The 21,753-nt window shown below is 33.1% G+C and overlaps 2 protein-coding genes, 2 non-coding genes and 1 pseudogene across 6 annotated transcripts; 3 read left to right on the top strand and 2 right to left on the bottom strand.

Annotated features, from left to right (window-relative positions):
* On the bottom strand, nucleotides 1–2,199 carry LOC120086661 (uncharacterized). 3 transcript variants are annotated; one of them, XM_039043403.2, is made up of 4 exons: nucleotides 1,829–1,940; nucleotides 1,219–1,292; nucleotides 847–1,047; nucleotides 1–552 (listed from the first exon to the last, which is right to left on the bottom strand). In XM_039043403.2, exons 1-3 carry the CDS (start codon nucleotides 1,923–1,925, stop codon nucleotides 850–852), a joined length of 369 nt encoding a protein of 122 aa, XP_038899331.1. In that variant the 5' UTR covers nucleotides 1,926–1,940; the 3' UTR covers nucleotides 1–552; nucleotides 847–849. The 3 variants fall into 3 exon arrangements, 2 of the variants coding, with proteins under 2 accessions (XP_038899331.1, XP_038899332.1); XM_039043404.2 differs by lacking the exon at nucleotides 1–552 and adding an exon at nucleotides 595–682; XR_005484284.2 differs by lacking the exons at nucleotides 1–552; nucleotides 1,829–1,940 and adding an exon at nucleotides 2,032–2,199 and having other exon boundaries at nucleotides 983–1,047.
* A 152-nt stretch (nucleotides 2,200–2,351) lies between these two features.
* Nucleotides 2,352–2,424, top strand: TRNAA-CGC (transfer RNA alanine (anticodon CGC)). Its single transcript has one exon. It is a non-coding gene; the product is annotated as a tRNA-Ala (tRNA).
* A 1,617-nt stretch (nucleotides 2,425–4,041) lies between these two features.
* On the bottom strand, nucleotides 4,042–6,782 carry LOC120085331 (uncharacterized). Its single transcript, XM_090317473.1, has 4 exons — nucleotides 6,570–6,782; nucleotides 6,420–6,445; nucleotides 4,604–4,677; nucleotides 4,042–4,476 (listed from the first exon to the last, which is right to left on the bottom strand). The coding sequence occupies exons 1-4, from the start codon at nucleotides 6,683–6,685 to the stop codon at nucleotides 4,273–4,275; spliced, it is 420 nt and encodes a 139-aa protein (XP_090173599.1). The 5' UTR covers nucleotides 6,686–6,782; the 3' UTR covers nucleotides 4,042–4,272.
* Nucleotides 6,783–6,925: 143 nt separating this feature from the next.
* On the top strand, nucleotides 6,926–6,998 carry TRNAA-CGC (transfer RNA alanine (anticodon CGC)). The gene has a single exon. It is a non-coding gene; the product is annotated as a tRNA-Ala (tRNA).
* A 1,310-nt stretch (nucleotides 6,999–8,308) lies between these two features.
* On the top strand, nucleotides 8,309–10,769 carry LOC150034184 (uncharacterized; annotated as a pseudogene).
* The last annotated feature ends 10,984 nt before the right edge of the window (nucleotides 10,770–21,753 follow it).

Genomic DNA, 21,753 nt, shown 5'->3' on the forward strand with positions numbered 1-21,753 from the left:
TTACCATAATCAACATGTTTCATTAGTTCAAACTTCAAACATTAATTACTAAATAAATGACACCGCCCAGGAGTTTGAAGACATCACTGTTTGAGAACCATCTCTCATCTTAATCATTAACCGCAAAATTTTGATTTAGGAAGCGTTTTCTGAACCTGGAAAAAAGAAAAAGCAGAAAAAGACCCTCCAGCCTTGGGATAAAAAATGACTGATTGTTTTGGTTTTGGAGGTCCCAATGCTTTATTGGCAATGAAAATGATATCCCCTTCCCACTAGGAAAAAGTAAAAGAGCAAAATAATTAAAAAGCTAGAATTGGCCTTTGCTCATTTCTGAGCTCAGCCTTCATAATGTTGTAGTGAAGGATGCAGGAAAAAGACTGAAGTGGAAGGAAAGCACACTGGTTTAGATGTTGATTGATGGGATCTTAATCCCCCAAAGTTGGTTAAAAGTTTAGCTTAAGGAAGAAGAAAATAATCCCTTTGATCTTCTGTCTATTTCAATGGAGTTGGTGTTCTTGGTTGATTACCACTGCCCTTCAGCCCTTTTGCTTTCTGTAGATATTTCAACAGAAGGGATTAAGACAAAAACACATAATATAATGCCTCAAATCCTTGAAGTAGAGGTCATATCATCAAATGCATTGGTTCTCTTAGTATATCATTCTAGCACATTGTCTTGTTTCTGTAAATAACAGAAGATATATTATTTAAAGGATGCATAATAGGAATGACAAAACACTAAAGACAACTAAATACACAAAATTGGATAAAGTAGTTGGTTTGGTTTCCAGGAGAAACAAACTTGGATTATTTAAGACAACTAGTAGAGAAGTTAAATGTCTGTACTATCTAAGCGTAATCGCCCGGCTGATGGGGAGGTGGAGAATTTGGCATATGAGGCAGGAGAGGAGCGCCATGCTCTATCGGCCCGGGTTTCACTGATGTTTTTGAACTTGGAACTGGATCAATGGGATGGTAGTCATCAAGATTTAGATCACCTGGGTGAACCTTCTTTCTCCCCAGGCTATAATGTTCATCAGTCTGGAACTGAGAACCAAAAAAGGAATTCAATTCCATTCAATATAGACAGTTGTAAGGTAACCAATCTCATTAATCGAGGACCAATTAATTTAGAAGAAACTATGCTCTCCTCTAAGTAAGAATGTACACAAGTGAAAATGACTTGTTGGATTTAAAAAGTCTTTGAAAAGCAAGTACCTTCAGCTTCCTGTTTAATGGTATGTCAGACAAGCATTTGTTTGGATTTACATGGTGGTTGTTCAGAGCCACATCTGCGGTTGCAGTCAAGAAAAATCACAGCAAAATCAACATGCAAAACTACAGTAGAATAACATATAAAGTTACAACTCAATCTCTATTTATATACTTGACACTATAACTTCAAATATCATTACACGAGTAGGAAAATGTTTAAATTGGACTTGAAAATGGCTGAGCCAGTGGTGCTTAAATATGTGATTCAACTTAGTATGAGCATACTACCATTGTTAAATAAAGATAGGAAAAGGGCAAGAAGAACATAGTGTTACAGAACAGAAGCATTAAAAGGACAACAGAATGGCTCTGAATTAGCTTCAGTAATCATGGAGAATGAAGGGTTTTAATTAATTTAGCATAAAAAACCAAAGAACCGAAGTAACTATAGTATGGGGTATAAAAAAACGTTACAAATAAGGAGACATTTATATAAATGCAGTAAGATTGAAGTCAAGTGACAAGGTAAACAGATGGGCCAAAGAACAGTTGATGGGATAAGCAAATAAAGAAGTAAGTATTGTGATAAAACAAACATTAACTTCCAAATTACCGGAGCTGGAGGAGGCATTTATATAGCTGGGAAAGAAAAGCATCAATAAAGTTGTTTGGAGGACGAAAAACAAAACCCAAAACCCAGAAAGCTTCATAATGAAATAATGACGAAATGCCTAAAAAAAAGTGGATCAAACCCAAAAAAAATCCAACAACTCCAAAATGAGAATGTACGAAGAAAAAGAAACAAAAAACACAGACCCTCTTCCACTTCCAAGGAGAAGCGCTTCAAAGTTGGCTGTCCATGGGGGCTTTAAAACAACAATGGAAATATGGAATAGCATTAAATTGGATCAGAAGAGGAACAATAAAAGAAATCAGGGGATCGTCAATGCTTCTTTATCATATCATCTGCATTGGGTACAGGCTGTGGAGGAGTAAATGTTTGCTTTGCGTTTGCAGAAACTTGTGTCGATTTTACAAATTTAAAATGGCAGAGACTTGGAATGCGAGCCGTCTGAAAACTGGAAAGAACAAACTAATATTTAAATAAATTTATTTAGATTAATTGGAACATCAACGGGGGTGTAGCTCATATGGTAGAGCGCTCGCTTCGCATGCGAGAGGCACGGGGTTCGATTCCCCGCACCTCCATGTTTTTTTCTTTTATTTCCCTTTTTCTTGTCGTTTTCTCTTTATTTTCTTCCCAGTTTATTTTCTGAGAAGGATGGGCAAAATTATATGCAAAATCAAATGACTATTTTCTTTTATTATTATTTGCATGAATTAGTTTTCTTTTAATATTATTATTTTTCAAAAGAAAACCAAATTAGTTTGTTATTGAAACTCCCAATTGGTTGGCATAATAAAGCTTGCACTATAAGATATCTAATACCAATGGATTTAAATATGGAAAATTTTTACAAATAAAAAAAAAAAAAAATCCCAATAAGTACGAATAAATTTCTATTAACATCTAATACATAGTATTAGTATTAGTGATAGACTACTATAAATTTCTATCCCTAATAGACTTCTATCGACTTTTATAAAAAATTATTAAATTTTACTATTTTGTGTAAATAATTTTTCTTATTTTTAATTTTTATTTTTGAGAATTCCCTTTTAAATATCTTTTCTTTTAGCAAAATGGATATGATGTATTGTGAGCATTGCACAAATCAATCCAAAATCAACATACAAGAGCTAAAACTCACAACCAAAACAAAGTAAAAACTCACATCTCAAACTAGAAGAAACCATCAAAATCACACCAAAAGAAACTAAAAGAAACTATCCCAAGTTCTTTGACATTTTGAACTTTTAATTATATTTAACATTTTTGAAGAAAAACGAATACAAACTAGCTTAATTAGCATAAATTTATATTATCGACCTCTAAATATGAGGTTCAAACTCCCACCCCAATATTGTCAAAAAGAAAAAAATAAAGGAAAATCAATTTTTATTTTATATTTTCAATTTCATCGAATTTAATCTCAAAATCGACACTCCAATTTTTATTTTGGGGCGAACCTCCACTTATGAATCGTTAAAAAGAAATATATGTTTAATAAATTATATAACATATATTTAATATAAAATTGATGGAACTTAACAAAAACAACCGATTCTTTTTATTTAAAAGAATAGATACAAATTTCATGACTAGGCCTAATGTTTTTGGAAATCAGTGACTTTAGTTGTGCGGCTGCAATACTTTATTCTAATTTGGACTAATTGGATTAAATTGAAATTTGAGGATGAAATTTGCAATAGTAAATTTTATGGATAATGGCAGATGCTGTCTAGACTGTATCTATATTCCATGTTTTTTTTTTCATAGTAAAAAAATAATAATTTATTTTTTAAAAAAAATTAATTGATATATGATAAAAAAAAGTGGGTCCCACACCTAAATATTTTTCTAATTTTATTATCGAGTTAAACAAGTGAGTAAATTTAATAAAACTTATACTGAAGGTTAAATTTAAAAGTTGCAACACTTCATTCTAAATCATTTCATGCCATTAAAAAGTTTGGGAGAAATTTGTTCAAAGTTCATGGACAAAATTTTGATTTTTTTTTTTTCCCTTCCCAACGTGTAAGAATAATCCATACAATGAATCAATTTGTTCCAAACATAGACAAGATAGAGAGGTATATTAAAACCACTGATACATTTTAAGATTACAGTTACAAAACTATAACTATGAAGAAATATCTCTTCCAACAAAAATGGCTCACCCATATAGATTTATAAAACAACTATTAAATACTTTGAACAAATCACTTATAGACTTCAACTAAACTATATGTGGTATAAGTAGACAAGATCTACAAATACATTCATTTCCTAATACATCATTCCATTACTTCATTTTAGTACGGTAGATAATACGAGGCGTGACTATTTACAGGACGATGACAGTAAACATAGCTGGTTTGACAATAAACACATTCAGTTTATTTATAACTTGTAGAGAGAAAGGTATCTGCTCTCTACACAAAACCACCAGGCTGTGGTTGATCAGGAGGGGAAGGATTTGGCATATGAGGTATAAGAGGAGAGCCATGCTCTATTGGTCCATGTTTTATGGATCTCTTAGAGGTTGGAACTGGATCGATGGGGCTGTAGTCATAAAGATTCATGTTACCGACACGAACATTCCACCTCGTTGGGTTACTATGCACGGTATCCTGCAGCTGAGAACCAAAAACAGATTTCAATCTCATTAGTAATGAAGCGGTCAATTAGGAAAAGAAACCATGTTCATCTCTAAGTAAAATATAGGTTGCTAGGATTTGAAGCCTTCACAAAGCAAGTACATACTTTCATCTTCCTGTTTGATGGTGTGGCAAACAAACATTTATTTGATTCTACATGGAGGTGGTTTGGAAACATTTCTGCAATTGTTAGTTGAGGAAGGCACATCACATATAATGAAAATGTATACAACACAAGTTCACTAATCAAACCGATAATTCAAACATGTAAATCGATCGGATTTCAATATACATGAGGAAGAAAAGGCTAAAAAGTTCTGAACATCAGGAAAAACTTAAAAAATGATAGTGAAGGACAAGGCTAATTCTGCTTAAATATATAATTGAACCTGCAGAATATTCTTAGTTTGAGGATAACAAAATGGTTATTGAAACATTATGGCTTGAACAGGCTACTGAAATGGCTACAAGAGCATATACTGTTTCAGATAAAGAACATGAAGAAGAAAAAGTAGTAAAGACAGAAGGACTTAACTTCTTGTTTGGTTGAAGGGTTGCATCTTTAATTCTCTTTGTAACCAACACAGATCATATCAAAGGACAATTAAAAGAGAAGAGGATAAACACCTATATAAATATTATATAGAGGTGGTACAGACGGAAGAAACTCATTGAAAGGATTTATCTTCATGTTTGATGACAGTCAATTAAACTGGAAGGCCTCACTAAAAAAGATTGGTGCATAGTCCACGAAAAAAGTAGAGTTCATAGCAACAACGGAGGCAGTCAAAGAAACTCTTTAACTAATAGGGCTGGCCAAGGAATGAGGCCTCAAGCAAGGTAAAGTAGAAAACTTTGTAAGTTATATGAAAAACCGAGCATAAAAACCTCAAAATCAAACAAAGATAAGTTCAGTTTCTACTTGGACCTCCTACTGGAGTAGGAAAATCATGGAGATTGGGGTTTCAACCACAAACCTCAAGAGAGATTGCATGTCAATTAGCAGCAAACAAAGATAAGTTCAGTTTCCGCTTAGACCTCCTCCTCCTGGAGTACAAAGATTGCGGAGATGGGGTTTGAACCTCAAACCTCGAGAGAGATTGCATGTCAATTACTAATAACTACTAAGCTAAATTAAAGTAACCTCAATATTATCCCTTAAATATGGTCAAGATGCTCAAAGCAGCAATTGTCCACATAATGTAAAGCTGAAACCATTACATTGGATATCACAACAAGCACAAAACACACTCCGCAATGTATCAGATTCATAGTGAATATAAGGTTGCTAATCTCATGGTTAGAAATATTTCAATTTTTTCTCTTCTTTTGTCTCTTCTCTTTAAGAAGTTGAGAATCCCACGTTGGAAAGATTAAGAGGCCTCACAAAAGATACCTATTTACTCTTCTCATTCCCATTTGGTTTTGAGATGGAACGTTATATTATCTAATATGGTATCAGATTCCATAAATCCTAAATGAGCATTGGGTGAATTAGAATCTGATTCAAGGATAGTGCTTTATGTGACCGATGAAACTTCATCTTATTTAATAGTCAATTCTACTTAAATATTCTGCTAGGTGTTTGTAGATTGGTCCCATCTGTTTTATTAGATCATTTCATCTGTTTAACAGAAGTAAAGAGGGAATTGTAAACCTGTTCAAAGTATTATTCATGAAGAATATTGAAGATTAATTTTTCTTTTAGAAGAAATAATTGTAATAATATTTTGAAACAACTTCTTTCAAATACAGACAAATTGAAGTCAACATGACAGCATCATCGGGTAGAAAATAGCAGAGAACAGGGAAATATAGACCCTTTACAGTAAAGTACAAGGCCAACAAACATTTATAAGAACAAACAAATAAGGAAGTGGACGAGATTAATGTTGAAACGGAAGAGAAAGAACCAAAATTACCGGAAGTTAAGGAGGCATTGTTAATGCTGGAAAACAAAAGCAGTGTGCAGAGCAGAAAAGGCATAACCGGAAACCTAAAAGACTTCATCATAACGTCCAAATGCCCACAAATACAGTTCTAAGAAAATCACTCCAAAATGAGATCAATACCCAAAATTGAAAAGAAGAAAACACCCTTTTCTTCCAAACACTCTTTTTGGGAGGAAGCTCTTCAAAACCGCTTGTCGATGAGGTTGTAGGGAGAACAATGGAGATTGTTTTGACATTTAATTCCTGTCGGGAAGTGAAGTGAATAAAAAGAAATAAATTAAGCAGGAGAATTAATTGTTTTTGCAATAAATAATAATGTTATGTGCCATGGACGGTCTGTAGAGTTAAATGCCACTGCGGTGTGGAACAAACAAATTTAAATGAACGACAAGAAGTTGGAATGCGAGCCGGTCGCCACGTTTTTTTGTTAATTAATTAAATGACTTAGTTTAATTTTTTGAATATTAATCAACAAAGGGGGTGTAGCTCATATGGTAGAGCGCTCGCTTCGCATGCGAGAGGCACGGGGTTCGATTCCCCGCACCTCCAATTTTTTCTTGGTCATTTTTATTCCCTTAAATTTTATGATTTAGAAATTAGAAACCGATTAATTAATGATTATTTTGTCATTAAAACCATATTTATTTATTCTATTTGTTTCTTGTTTCGTTCGACTCTTCGTGTTTCATTTTACATCTCATAAATTATTTATGCTGTTTTCGAGTTCAACACAATCATTGCACATCCCTCTTTCCGATTAAAATTTTATTTTATTTTATTTTTAAATTAGCCTAATTTGTAAATGTGGCAGCTTCTGTTGTCAAATTTATTATTTCTTCTTCTTTTCTATAAAAGAAATTAGGAAATTTGCATTGAATAATATAAAAGGGAAAAAAAAATGGGATTATATATACCACATTTTTAATATTTGCTATTATAGCAATCATTGACCGGTCAACCTTTTCTTTTTTTTTTCAAAATTCCAAATTTACCCTCTCTTTCCCATTCTTTTTCTTTTCAACCATTCGTCACCTGCCGTACTTTCCTTTTCTTTCACGTTCGTCATGGTGAAATATCCATGAAATCCCATTCGTGAAGCTCCATGATACTTTGATCAATTCCGATTCGTGAGTTCGTTTTTCTTTTTTTGATTTCTTTGATTGAGAGTTTTTTTTTTCTTTTAGCGTTCTTCTTGTTTTTTCGATTCTGTTTTTCAATTTTTCCTAAATAGTTTCTGGTCATTTAGTCTTTTCTTTCTCTTTTTCTCAAGAACCTAATGATTTTTTCAGCTCACTGTGAACATAATGGATTGTGAGCAGAGTTTGTGTGCTTTCATGAAATTTTGCTTTGTTCATTGCGTTGATATTTTTAGTTTTGATTGATTAAGTTAGGGCTTGCATTCTTCACTGTTTCATTTGATACTCTATATTCTTTCTATAAACATATCAGTGTATTTTGATGTTTATATTTTTAGGTTTGACATTATAGCTATATTGGCTTTGTGTTTGTCATTGATAATGTCTATCAGTGTATTGGAAGATATCAGTGGCTATCATTGATAATGTCTATCACTGATAGAATGTGTGATGGCTATCATTTTTTATTTGTTCATTAATTTTTATTGATATCCATTGAAAGACATGCCTAGTTTTAGATTGGTATCAATGGTATTGATAGATTTATATTTGCTTTTGATAGCTATTAGAGCCTATTGATATTGTTATTCAATAGTTTTTGTTTTACTTTTGCAGGAATTTTAAAACATGGTTATTCCAATAGTTGTTTTTCATAGTGGAATATGGAATGAAAAACACTGTTATGTGAATTACAAATCTACTTGAGTTTTAGTAGATGATATAATGGTTTTTGAAGATTTTATGGGTTTAATAGTTAAGGAGACTTGTTTGGATGTGTCTACTTCTTCTATGGAACTTTCAGTTTTATTAGATTTTGTTATGAATAAGGTTCAAAATGTAGTTCAAATTCGTGAAGATAAGGATATAGCTTGGTTTTTGGCTTTAGTTGAGGAACACAATACACGACATCCTTTGGTTGCTCATGCCAGTAGTTCATATTTAGAAGTGTCTTCTAATGTTGTTTCTAGTGGAGCTGAGAATTATTTGTCTACTATTCCTTCTTCTAAACCTATGATTGATGATGGTGATTTCCAAGTGATTATGGATATACATATTGCTTGTAATTTGAAAGAAAAAGATGTGTTTGCTAGTAAAGAGATTTTATCAAATTGTTTTTACTTGATAGCGGTTAAGAAGAATTTTGAATTTAAGACTATAACGTCAAATTCAAGAGCAATTGTGTTTCGATGTGTTCAAGATGGTTGTTAGTGGTATGTGAGGGCATCCCGTTACAAGCGGAGTGTTTTGTGGATGCTTAGGAAGTTTATTGATATTCATGATTGTTCTATAAAAAGTATTCAAACTTGTCATAGGCAAGCTTCTTCGTCCTTAATAACTGAATGTTTGAGAAATGATTTTAGATTTAGCTCTTCTCGTACCTCAACTTCTAGTGATATTGTGAATAAAGTCCGTAAGGAATTTGGAGTAACTATTAGCTATTATAAAGCATGGAGGGCAAAAGAGCAAATAATGAAGTCTTTGAAAGGCGATGCACGTGAATCATATGCTTTGATTCCAAAGTTTTTGATGAAGTTAGAAGAAAAGAATCCAGGTTTATTGTTTCTGACTTATTATATGATCTATCAATGATAGCTTCTATCACTGATTGGAGTCTATCACTGATAACATGAAAATAATGGAAGCTATTGGTGATGGACTGCAACCAGTGATAGACACTATTGATGGTAGACATCAATCAATTATATACTTTTTGTAATCTGGCTTAACTATTTATTTTCTTCTTTTAGGTACATTTACTGCCTATGAAGTTGATATAAATGAGCATTTTAAGTATTGTTATATGACTATTGGAGCATCAATTGAGGGTTGGAAACATTGTAGACCTAATATATCAGTTGATGGGACGTTCTTGAAATGTAAATATGCCGGGACTCTTTTGACGGCTTCAACAATTGACGGTAACAATCAGATTTTTCCTCTTGCTTTTAGTATTATTGACTCTGAAAATGATGCATCCTGGAGATGGTTTTTTGAGAATTTAAAGAAAAGTTTTGGTGAACGAGAAGGATTAGTCATTATTTCTGATCGGCATTTTAGCATTCTGAAAGGTGTTATGAATGTTTTTTTAAATGTTGAGTATTGTGTTTGTCTACGACACCTTTTGCAAAATATGAAGTTGATTTATAAGGATTCTTTAATTGATGAAATATATTATAGTTGTGCAAAAGCTTATACAATTGATAAGTTCGAGTTTTATATGAAATGGATGGAATCACTATATCCTACAATTCGGGAATATCTCAGTAAAATTGGTTTTGAGAAGTGGGCACATGCATATTCTAGGAGAAGAAGGTATAATATGATGACTACTAATATTTCAGAGTGTTTGAATAATATTTTGAAAGAGCCTAGGGAGTTCCCCGTTGCATCATTACTTGATTATATTAGAGAAATACTTTTAAATTGGTTTTATGAAAAATGTCAATCAGCATTATCCATAAAGATTGTTTTGACTAGTTGGGTAGAGTTTGAGTTGCGAGAGCAACACAATCAGTAAAAAAGCTTCAAGGTACAAATACCTTAACTATTAGAAAATATCATTAATAACATGTTATCAGTGATAGAAACTATCACTGACAGTTTTTATTTTCACTGATATTTTTTGTTTTCACTAATAGCTTGAAAATATTTAATAAGGTAGGGATAATATCACTTACTATTTCGTTTATATTTTAGTTTTCATTGACATTCCATTAGTTCACCTAGTTGATTACATTTCGTTGACTGTTTTATTTTTCAGGTTGATCCTATTAACAATGAAGAATATAAAGTAGTTGATGGGGACAATCACTTTTTGGTAAATTTGGCCTATAAATCATGCAGTTGTCGTGTTTGAGATTTGGTGGAGATTCCATGTGCTCATACTTGTGTTGTTATTCGTGGGCTAAATTTAGATATATATATTTTTGTGTCAGACTACTATTTTTGCAGTATATTGTTATCAACCTATAAAGAATCAGTTTATCCTATTGGAAATCATTCTGATTGGAGATCTATCGATGTTGGTGTGAATGTATTACCTCCAATAGTTAAACGTCTGACTGGACGACCACATAAACAAAGAATATTATCAATTGGTGAAAAGAAAAGAAGCTCGAAGTGCAGTTGATGTCATCGTCGTGGCCATAATTGTAGGACATGCAAATTTCCACCAGTTATTTAATAAAGAAGTTTGATTTGTAATTGATGTTTGTAATGAAGAAGCTTGTTTTGTAATTGATGTTTGTCATCAATTTATCAATGATAGTGAGATAGTCGATGTTTTTCAACAATTTGTCAATTAGATTGTAGTTGTTGCTTGTTGTCATCAATTTAACCATTAGATAGTGAAACAATTTGTTATTGATGTTTGTCATAAATATATTAGAGACCTTATTACTAATGTTTTGTTAATGGAACAGACTTTTTTGTTGATATATCCATTCTTTAGTCAATATGATGCTTTTATTTATGAAGCTTTCGTTTTCCTTTAGCCACAACAATTGAAAGAAATGATATCAAGCTATCTGTAATAGCTTATGTCAGTAACTAATACAATGAAGTGATAGATTCTATCACTGACAATAGATAAACATTTTTGTAGAAGATCCATCAATGATAGATTCTAGCACTGATAGAATCGCCAACCAAATGCTACACGATAGTATAGCATTACTAATACCATACTATCAGTGATAGAAGCTGTGCAGCTTGTGTTTAGAGGATTTTGTAAGGAGGATATCGCTCTTGGGGTAATTAGTGTCGCTCTAGAGGAGTAACTATTAGCTATTATAAAGCATGGAGGGCAAAAGAGCAAATAATGAAGTCTTTGAAAGGCGATACACGTGAATCATGTGCTTTGATTCCAAAGTTTTTTATGAAGTTAGAAGAAAGGAATCTAGGTTTCTTGTTTCTGACTTATTATATGATCTATCAATGATAGCTTATATCACTGATATCTTTCATCACTGATAACATGAAAATAATGGAACTATATCACTGATATCTTCCATCGCTGGTGTCGCTCTAGAGGGTATCACTGGTGTCACTCTAGAGTATCTTGCCGTAACAAAATATTATACGAAGTTGCAACTATATCAATCACATTTATGAATCAGTCACATTTATACTATACGATCGTCTTCTTTTCCCTCCAACCAAACAACCTTTAAAATAAATTGAAAATTACAACTATATCAATCACATTTATGAAGAATTCATATTGATTCAATATAACTATCATTGATCTTGTAAAATAACAATGTAATTTCCAAAATCATAACAATCACTGTATATTGTCAAAATAATTTCCAAACTATTGTCAAACAGAAGTCTATTATCAATAAACAAGTCTATCTATTGTCAATCAAAGTTGTGATATTTTGAGATTAAAGCTTGGAGCGTCGTCATTCCACCTTGGAGACTGCCTTGTAGCTTTGCTTGGAGACACCTTGGTAGACACATTTGGAGAGACCTTATTTTTGTCTTTCTTTTGTTTCTTTGTGTTTTCCAAAGTTTTCTTGGTTGGTTTTACTTATCTTTTTGGTCTCTTGTTGTCTTCTATATTTTCGATGACAACCTTTGGTCGACATTTTTTTGGACTCTTTTTAAGAGTCTTTTCAATCATCTAAAATCATGGAATCAAATATAACATGACATCAATGTGCTATCAGTATCAGTCAAGTAAATAAAGCTTCATATTATTTATACTATCACTGATAACAAACTATCAATGATAGCGTGTTATCACTGATAGTTGGTTATCAATGATTTCAGATATCACTGATAGCATTCTATCACTGATAACAAACTATCAATAATGCTATTAGTGATAGCGTGTTATCACTGATAGTTGGTTATCAACAAACTGATTTCAGTTATCACTGATAGCATACTAATGTTATATTTAAGACCATCAATCAATCAATACTTACATTCTTTTTCGTCATATCTTCTTTATCTTTTTCTTCTTGATCTTCCTCTTCATCTTCAGGATCATCATGCAATTGTTCTTGTTGGTCATTCTCTTGATCATATTGAACCTCCTTGTCCTTAACAGTGTCAACTTCAGCCTGCATGCATATATCATTTTTGTTATTGTACTTCTTTACATAAAAAGAAAATCACAAGTTTTACCTCTAAAACTTCCAAACTTGCATCTAAAAGCTCCAAACTAGATGATGGCGCTTTGTTCTTCTCAAAAGATTCTTGAGATTGCTTTTTCACCACCTTCATCTTTTTGTGGAAGTTTATCACTGATAGTTTCTTTTATTTAGCCCAATATATCAAGAATCTCTTTGTGCTTTTCATTAATGTCTTTCTAATATCTTCTTGTCCTCTTTTTAATTCTTCAATTGCCTCTTGTAATGATGCAATTCTTCTCCCGGTTGACATTTGTTTTTCTTCTTTTTCTTTTTCAATATCCATCTCCCTGGTTTCCACCTCTGCAAAATAGGCATAATAGTTAGATTGCAATTCTTGTTCAGTTGGAACAAATGAAGCAACAATAAACTGAAAGTTTAATAAAGATATTAGTGATACAACTAATTTATAGAAACAATCACTGATTTCAAGCTATCATTGATTGCTTCTATCTACAATAACATGCTATCAATGATAGAAGATATGACAATATTTCCAAATGACTGATAGAAGCTATCACTGATAGTGGTATCTTCTATGTCTTAAAAGTTGAAACATCAGTTATAGTTTCTATCATTTGATAGCATGCTAATAATATATATAAATAAAGGAAATAATAGTGATAAAAGACTTACACCAGTGGCTTTGAAAATATTGTTGTTGATGTGTTGCCAATCATTAGGTTCTTGAGACTCCCATTGAGTAAGTCTAAGTCCATCGCTTTTTATTCTTCGTGCAAATCCAATAGTGGGGTTGGATAATCTTGGTATAATTTCAAAAGCCCAATATACCAAAGCTAGTGGAAATCCTTGGAGGAAAATGGAAGATGCCTTATTGATGACAACCTTCTTAAAAAACTCTATAATTAATTCAAAGGAAACTCCGCCCCATGGATAAGATCTAAACCTTTCTTCGTCATCCAACATTTTTAGATGCTTCCAACTTACTTTGTTATGTTCTTGTGTAGGAATTAGGAAGCTTTCTAGAAAATACAAGTGTGCAAGTTTGACCTTTATATCAATGGGTATGTTGGCATCAAAACCTAACAAATTAAAACTAGGTTGGAGCTCTCTTCTTATAATTTTTTTATTTGTCTTGAAAAAGAAGTCCCTAATTATGTTGTCCATTGATTCCTGTTCATTATAGATACCATCTATAGGGTAATCATCACAATTTAAATCTGTTACTAAACAAAAATCCTTGAGGCCAAATTCTGAAATATGTCCTTCTAAATTAAAGGCCAATATATTTTGGTTGGTAGTTGTGCATTGCCTTCTAATAAGGTGTGATATGAGTTGGTTAGACATCCTTTTCATTTTCATATCTAAGAAGTGCCCAAAAGGACCTTCTCTAAATAGTTCGAGTGATGGCTCATCTAATTTTTCTATTTTAGACAAGACATCTAAATTTATGAAGGAGCTTGACTTTTAATGGATTTGTCCATTCACTTCCTGGAATAATTAATACATTTTCATGTATATATAACAATAATATAAATGTAAGAAAATGGAAACCATAAATCTATATAATTTTATAAAATATCATTAGATTGTGACCTTGATCTTCTTGTGTTTTTTCCCAGATGTTGATCCTTCCAAAGTTTTTCTATTTTCTTTCTCCATTTATCCTAAACATGTGGAACCATTACATTCATAACATTGATAGCAATAATAGTGATAGATAATTTTTCTATGAATAAATAATCATCAAATCACAGAACAGGGAACTAAATTAGCATCAATGATAGCATCCATCAGTGATAGTTTGTTGATAGACAAATCCATCAACAAACTATCAATAAACTGTCAACATATTCCCTAAAGCATCCTTGATAACTTTTATCCTAAAAACAAACATGTGGAACCATTACATTCATATCATTGATAGCAATAATAGTGATAGATACTTTTCCTATGAATAAACAATCATCAAATCACAGTACATGAAACTAAATTAGCATCAATGATAGCATCCATCAGTGATAGTTTGTTAATAGACAAATCCATCAACAAACTATCAATGAATTGTCAACATATTGCCTAACGAAAAAAATTCAGTTAAACAAAAATAAATAACTTCAGTTAAAGCATCAGTGATAACTTCAATAATAAATAACTTCAGTGATAACTTCAATTAAACAACAATAAATAACTAAATTAGCATAATATTCACTGAAACATCAGCAAATCACAACGAAACACAGTACTAATCTTCACATAATTAGCAATCAAACACAGTCAACAATAAACTATATACATATTCCTCGAAAAACTAGCAAATTACAATCAACATTACAAATAATCTTCACATAATCAACATTTTGATGACTATTAGTCTATGATGACTACACTGTGATGACTACGCTATGACCAAAATGCATAATAAAATGGAACACCTAAAACTGTCAATGGAGAATGTATGTAGCCCTAATTTGAAAAACTATTTATCTTCTTATATAAACTGTCAATGGAAGAAGAACGAAGCCCTACGTTTTCAAATTCTTGCTATCAGTGATGAAAAGATGAACAAAGGAAAAAGAAGAAACGAAGAAACGAAGAAGAACAATGTACCTTTTGAGGTTTGGAGCGAAATCGATGGGGAAGAAGACAGCACTGTCAGAGCGGTAGAAGATGGCATAGTCGAAATCGAAAGGTTGAAATCGGAAGGAGACGCACTGTCGGAGCTCGAAAGGGTTGGAAGTGTTTTGTTTTTCGGATGAAGTCAAGTCAAGCTATGCGGCCGGGTATTTAACAAGAGGAAATTATGGTTAAGTATGGCCCATAATGGATGTGGACGACTATAATGGAAGTTGAGTTGGCTATCGGGTGAGTAAAGTGTTGGTTGAGGCTGGTAAAAGGTGCAAGCGACCAGTTTCATATGATGTAAGTAAAGGCTAAATGCAGGCAGCATGTGAGCAGTCGAGTCGCCTAAACGAACGCTCCAAGTGATTTGAGGCAGAGTGCTAAGAGGGGCGCGGGATGAGGACTGGCTGAGAGGTTTAGAGGTTGGTAGGCAAGGTTGCCGTGAGTATTCACATAGATGATGCGATGAGGTATGTTATGAAGATTATTCAAGGAAAGATGGTTGGATAAGACTTGTAAAGGTGCCTAAGATAAAATGATATGATTAAAGGTTAGAATTAAGCAAAGATCAAGGAGGGGCTTAAGTGGTCGGAAGCCCTATGCGATGAAGTTAAGTGGAAGACTTCAGCTTAATCACATAGTAAGTGAGACAAGTGGCAGTATTAGAAATGTTAACTAGGGGTTATGGGTCAGCTGGAATTTTATTAAGATAAATTTACATGCGAACTCAAGTATAAATAGGCCTTGCGAAGAAGAAATCTGTTTAGCTAATTTGGACATGCTTAAGGAAGGGGATTACTGCCACTTGAAGTCCAGAAGGTGTTGAAGAGTTCTCAAGTAAGCACGAGAGATTAGAGAATTTCCAACCTATACGAAGGAATATGAAGCTTAAATTATAAGGTAAGAAAGTTAAGATGTTTATGATTAAGTTCTGAGAAGGAAATTTAGTTAAATAATGGCTGGATTTAAGTTATGAATTTAGAAGTTGAAATATGGAATAAAATTATGGATGAACAAGCAAACAACTGCATCCGAAGAATAAGCAAGCAGTTGATCCGACGAGGTTTGCAGTGATGCACGTACGCGATTAGTGAGGGCTTATGTGAGTGAAGGAAGTCGTTGGGTAAGATGTGCGCATAGAGTGAAACGTGGGGCTGCAGAAAAAGGGGTTTCAGTAATCGAGGCACGCTGAGGGAGACGCGCACCTTAGTAAGCACCGGTAAGCAAAGGTTGACATTGTTTAGCCAATTGTAAGGTAAATTGATTAAGTATTGATGATGTGATGCGATGAGATGGGTTGAGATGCGATGAGTTGAGTTAGGTGTTCAGACCCTCTTTGGTGTCGTTTAATTTCCAAAAGAGCCACGAATCAAAAGAAAATTTATACTTACAAACTACTCCTATTACTACAAAAACGTAGTAACAGTGGTAAATCTGGAGTTCATTTTGGTCATGGTACTAGGAAATGGAATCCTAGAATGGCATCGAAGCACAGGGAGTCACAAAATTGATTCTCTCTTAAGTTAAATTTGACTATGGAAAAACAGTAAAAATTGGTTTTGGGTTTTGATTAATTTGGAAACATGTAGGAAAATAAATTGCAATGGATAAATGTAAACAAGAATTGATTCATCTAGTTTTCAGATCAAGTTAGACATTCAATGTAATTTCGATCACCATTTTCTGTAATTGACTATGCATTCGAATTATCATGCATAACTACTCGCTCGATTCAATTTAACTAGCCTCTACAAAGGCAGACAACTAGCATGAATCTAAGTGAGAAAATGTCCTAATTATTAATTAAGGTCGGAAAGGTCATACCCTAATTAATCTACGTGCTTTTAAATTCTATTGGGTTTGATAGCATCCATATATAACCAAAAACACATGCATTATGATTTAGGATTCAATTATGTCGATTAACTGTCAGAAAATCCATATTCAATTAACCAATTTTGTCTTTGAACCTAACAATTAGACGTTCTAGGAATAGCCATCAAAAGCCTAATTTACTATTGCTACTTAAAACCTTAGCAAGACTAGGAATCAATTAGCATGCATGATAAAACGTGAAAGTCAACATCAATAATCATGCTTGAAAATTTAAATAGATTAAAAAAAACACAATTATGAATTGCAAGAATCAATTAAAAACAGAAAACTCATGAAAATGACATTGAATCCTTGATCCAAGAAACTAGATGAAGATTGACTCATAAATTCATAGACAAATTCAAGAGTTCAAGCTAATACATGTTTACAATCCAAACTAAAACTAAAATCTAACCTAATGATACTGAAAACATCAAAGGGAAAGAAGATAGAAAAGCCTTTCCTCAACCATCATAGCCTCCAAGTTCATATCCCTTCAGCCTCCAAGAATTTCCAGCATCTTTTGAACTAAAACCAAAGAGATGTATTTATAAAAAAAATAAACGCAGCATTACAACGCTAGAAAGAGTGTTGCAACAATCGAAAAATTATGCCATGAGCGTCAGGGAAGTTTTGCAACGGTGGCGTTGCATTAATATTTGAGCGTTGCAGCGCTGGCCTGCACATCAACATTTTGTCTTCTAGCACCTAACGAGCATTGGACCTGGGCAAGGGATGAGTGTTGTGACGCTGAAGCAGGGGCATTTTGGACATTTTTGCTTATTTGAAGCCTGAATGCTCAAATCGACTACAATTTGCTTCAAATTAACCCTGTTTAGCTCCAAATGCTCGGTTCTACCTCTTAATTGCTCGGTACCTACAAAATAGGGCATTAAACACATGAAATCCAATAATGAGCCCAAATTAAGCTAGAAATAATAGCTCTTTTTTAAAGCTATCATTAGGTTATGCGATGATAAGTTAAGAGGAATGTCTAATTTTGATGATAAGTTCTAATGCTAAAATTAAGCTCAGAATAGAGCTAGTCTTATTAACCAAAGGTATTTATGGATGTCGCAGGGCAAACACAAATAGAGAAAGCCTACAACCCTTTGAGGAAATAGCCCAAGACTGTGAATGACATGTTTTATGAATGGTTTTCTTATTAAATGATTTCAAAGCATGTTTTATGATGAATTTTTTACTTAAAAGTTTTCAAAGGTGATGTATGTTTAAGCTTGAAGGTTTTTAGATGTTTTTCTTAAAGAGGTTTTTAACACATTGGCTATCTTCCATGTGACGAGTTTTCACGAATTGAAGTATGAGTATAAAGCAAAGATGTGGACGTATAGTCATATCTCTTCAGAATTTTTTAAGGAAGTTTATGATGAGTTTAACGAAAAATCTTGAGTTTTATGCGATGAGTTTTGTTTGGATTGAGAACCGATGTCGTTAATTCGAGTCCAAATTGAAACGAAAGAAAATTTATAAATACCGAACTACTCCTATTACTACTAAAATATAGCAACAGTGGTAAGTCCGAGTCGATCCACAGAGAAGCACGATTGGTTTTGTTGAGTTAGTTTTCTAACTAGAATGATAAATGAGGAGGTTTTGTGTAGACAAGAGATAAATGTATGAAATTAAAATAAAAGGGGTAAATGTAATCTAGGATAGGGGTCTATCTAATTTCTAGAGCAAGAGAGAGTTCCTATGTAATTTCTTTCATTAGGCACCAATTAATTACATTGAATCTGTCAATCTCTCAACCTATTAGAAAATCTAATAGCCCAATTAGTCAATTTTGATAAAAATCTAAATTCAGCGACATTCAAGTTAAAATTGAAAAGCATTAAGAAATGGTTCAATTGTTGGGACATACTACAAGCCGGAAAACCATATCTTATAGCATGATTTATTTGGAAAAGATCATACTAGGGCATACATGAGTTTGGTCAGAAAAAATCTAGATCATAAACATGCGATCCTAATGCGCAACTTAATCAATCAACGATGCATAGACTAGAAAGATTTTGCAAAAGAATTTCAACAAATTAAATTATCAGAAGAATTTATCGAAACTCCATTAAGATTAAAACGAATCCAACCAAAGAATTCACAAGATTGTAGTTAAATTAATTAAAAAACCCTTCAAGAAATTAAATGCAGGGCTCTTGCTCAAAGAAACTAGATAGAATTTACCTCTCAATTCATAGACAAATCTGAGATACACAACCATTCCATCGATTACAACCCAAAACGAAAAGAAAAACAAACCTATAGATACAAAAAATTGAAGGGAATAGAAGAAGGGCCAAGTTTTACTTCGGCCTCCATCAATTTGGCCTCCCAAATTCAACATGTTTTGACCAAGGCCAAAGAGATTATTTATAGAAATTGAGGCATCATCGCAACGCTGAAAATAATGCTTCAACGCTCACTTGTGCACGTGCTCAACCAAATTTCTGTCAAAGTTCGCAGCGTCACGACGCTCTAAAGAAGCGTTGCAATGTTGCGCTTCTATCTTCCAGCGTCAGGGTCAAGCATCGCACGGTGTTGCAACAGTGGTAATGATGATCATTCAGAGCATTGTGACGCTTGAGGCTGCGTTGCAACGCTGGCGCAAGGCAAAACTATCTTTTTTCAACTCAACTCAATTCAGTACGTTTAGACTCCAGTTTTTCCACTCTTTTGCTTGATTCTTTGTCTTTTCCACGTGTTTACTCAATAGCGTTAATTATTCTACAAAATAAGACAATAAAATCTAAGAATTACCCAAATATAGGAAGTTAAGACCATAAATTTAGATCTTTTTGAGAGCTAACACACACTCACATATCTCCACATGAATGATTTTGGGATAACATCATCTGTATCAATATACAAAAATGGGTCGCATCCAATAGTGTCACCAGGATGAGGTACCAAATCTCATTCATATACTTATAGACCATTTTGGCTATATACTAAAACTTGATCCTCTTTTATGTCGCCACATAAAGTTAAAGTATTCATATTATAGTCGTGGATTTGTTTATTGGTTTTTTATAACATAATGCAATATCAATAACAATTTATTGAAAAAATATTCAATAATACTTTTATTGATAAATAGAATATATTAACAATATTTTCGAATTGCGAGTTTTAGGACATTCCCAATTGCAGAAATGTTATTTTGGAGATGAAGTAGAGTCGCACCAATGTTATTTTCGACCTTAGAGAGGTATTTCGACCTTAAAGAGGTCTTTGAATCATGTGCTAAACTTTGAGGCGTCTCTGAATCATGTGCTAACTTTAGAGGGGTCTATGAATCATATGCTGACGTTAGAAGGGTCTCTGAATCATATGCTAACATTTGAAGAATCTCTAAATCATGCATTGACCTTAGAAGAGTCTGAATCATGTGGTGGCCTTCTGCATCAGATTAGGCTTTACATGCTTTCATCATGACTTGAACATTGAACTTGACATCATGCCTTTAGCATCAGACTTGAAATTATGACTTGAGCAACTGACCTCATCGCGAAGCCTTCAATCATAAGTATGATGCAGTATTTGCGAATTGTTCATTTGACCTTGATGAATCTTTGACAAATCCTCTAAACTTGAGTTTGATGAAGCATCCAGAAAATCTTCGAACATAAGTTTGATGAAGCATTGATGAAGCCTTCAGACATGAGCTTAATGAAGCATCGATGAGCTCTTTGAATATAAGTTTGATAAAGCATTGACGCACTCTTCGAACATAAGTTTGATGAAGCATTGACGAATCCTTCGAACATAAGCTTGATGAAGCATCAACGAACTCTTCAAATATAAGTTTGATAAAGCATCGACAAATTCTTCATACATAAGTTTGATGAAGTATCAATGATCGGACATAAGCTTGATGAGCATCGATGAACTTTTCATATATAAGTTTGATAAAGCATCAGTGAATTTTCCATACTTGAGCTTGATGAAGCATCGGTGAATCCTCCACACTTGATTTTGAAGATGCGTCATTGAAGCCTCTACACTTGAGTAAGCAAAGCAAAACCAACCATGCCATACTTTGAAGATAAAGCAGAGCCACCTACACAAAACTTGAAAATGAAGTGAAGTGGCTTCCGATCTTGAACTTTGAAGATGAAATGTTGTTTCAAGTGAGCAAAGCCCCATAGTTGAAGATGAAGTGCCGAAATTTAGGCAACCAATGCCTTGAACTTGAAGCAAGTGACAGTCAACACTTGAATCTTCTTTATTTAAGATAGTGATGACAAGATTGATCTTTTTTTTAAAAAAAAAAAAAAATTAGTGAAGACCCTTTTTTATATGTATCTTATTTGTGTAGTCTCATGTAAAGCAGTGTATTTCTTCAACTTACTATATCCCTTCTTTCTAGGGATGGACATTTAGAATTTGTTGCTTTGCCCCCAATTTGTTGGGATGTCATCAATTTGTTAGGTTGTCCCATTTAAAGATGAAAAATCTTCAATTTAGAGTTTTATTTTTCATTGAGGATAAACAATATCAAATTTCTAATGTCATGGTTAGGTGGTTGTGGCACTCCTATTTTTTTGATTA

Source organism: Benincasa hispida, chromosome 9 (genome assembly GCF_027475165.1).
Source record: "Benincasa hispida cultivar pf3 chromosome 9, pf3_genome.v1.1, whole genome shotgun sequence".
In the NCBI taxonomy this organism is placed as follows: Eukaryota; Viridiplantae; Streptophyta; class Magnoliopsida; order Cucurbitales; family Cucurbitaceae; genus Benincasa; species Benincasa hispida.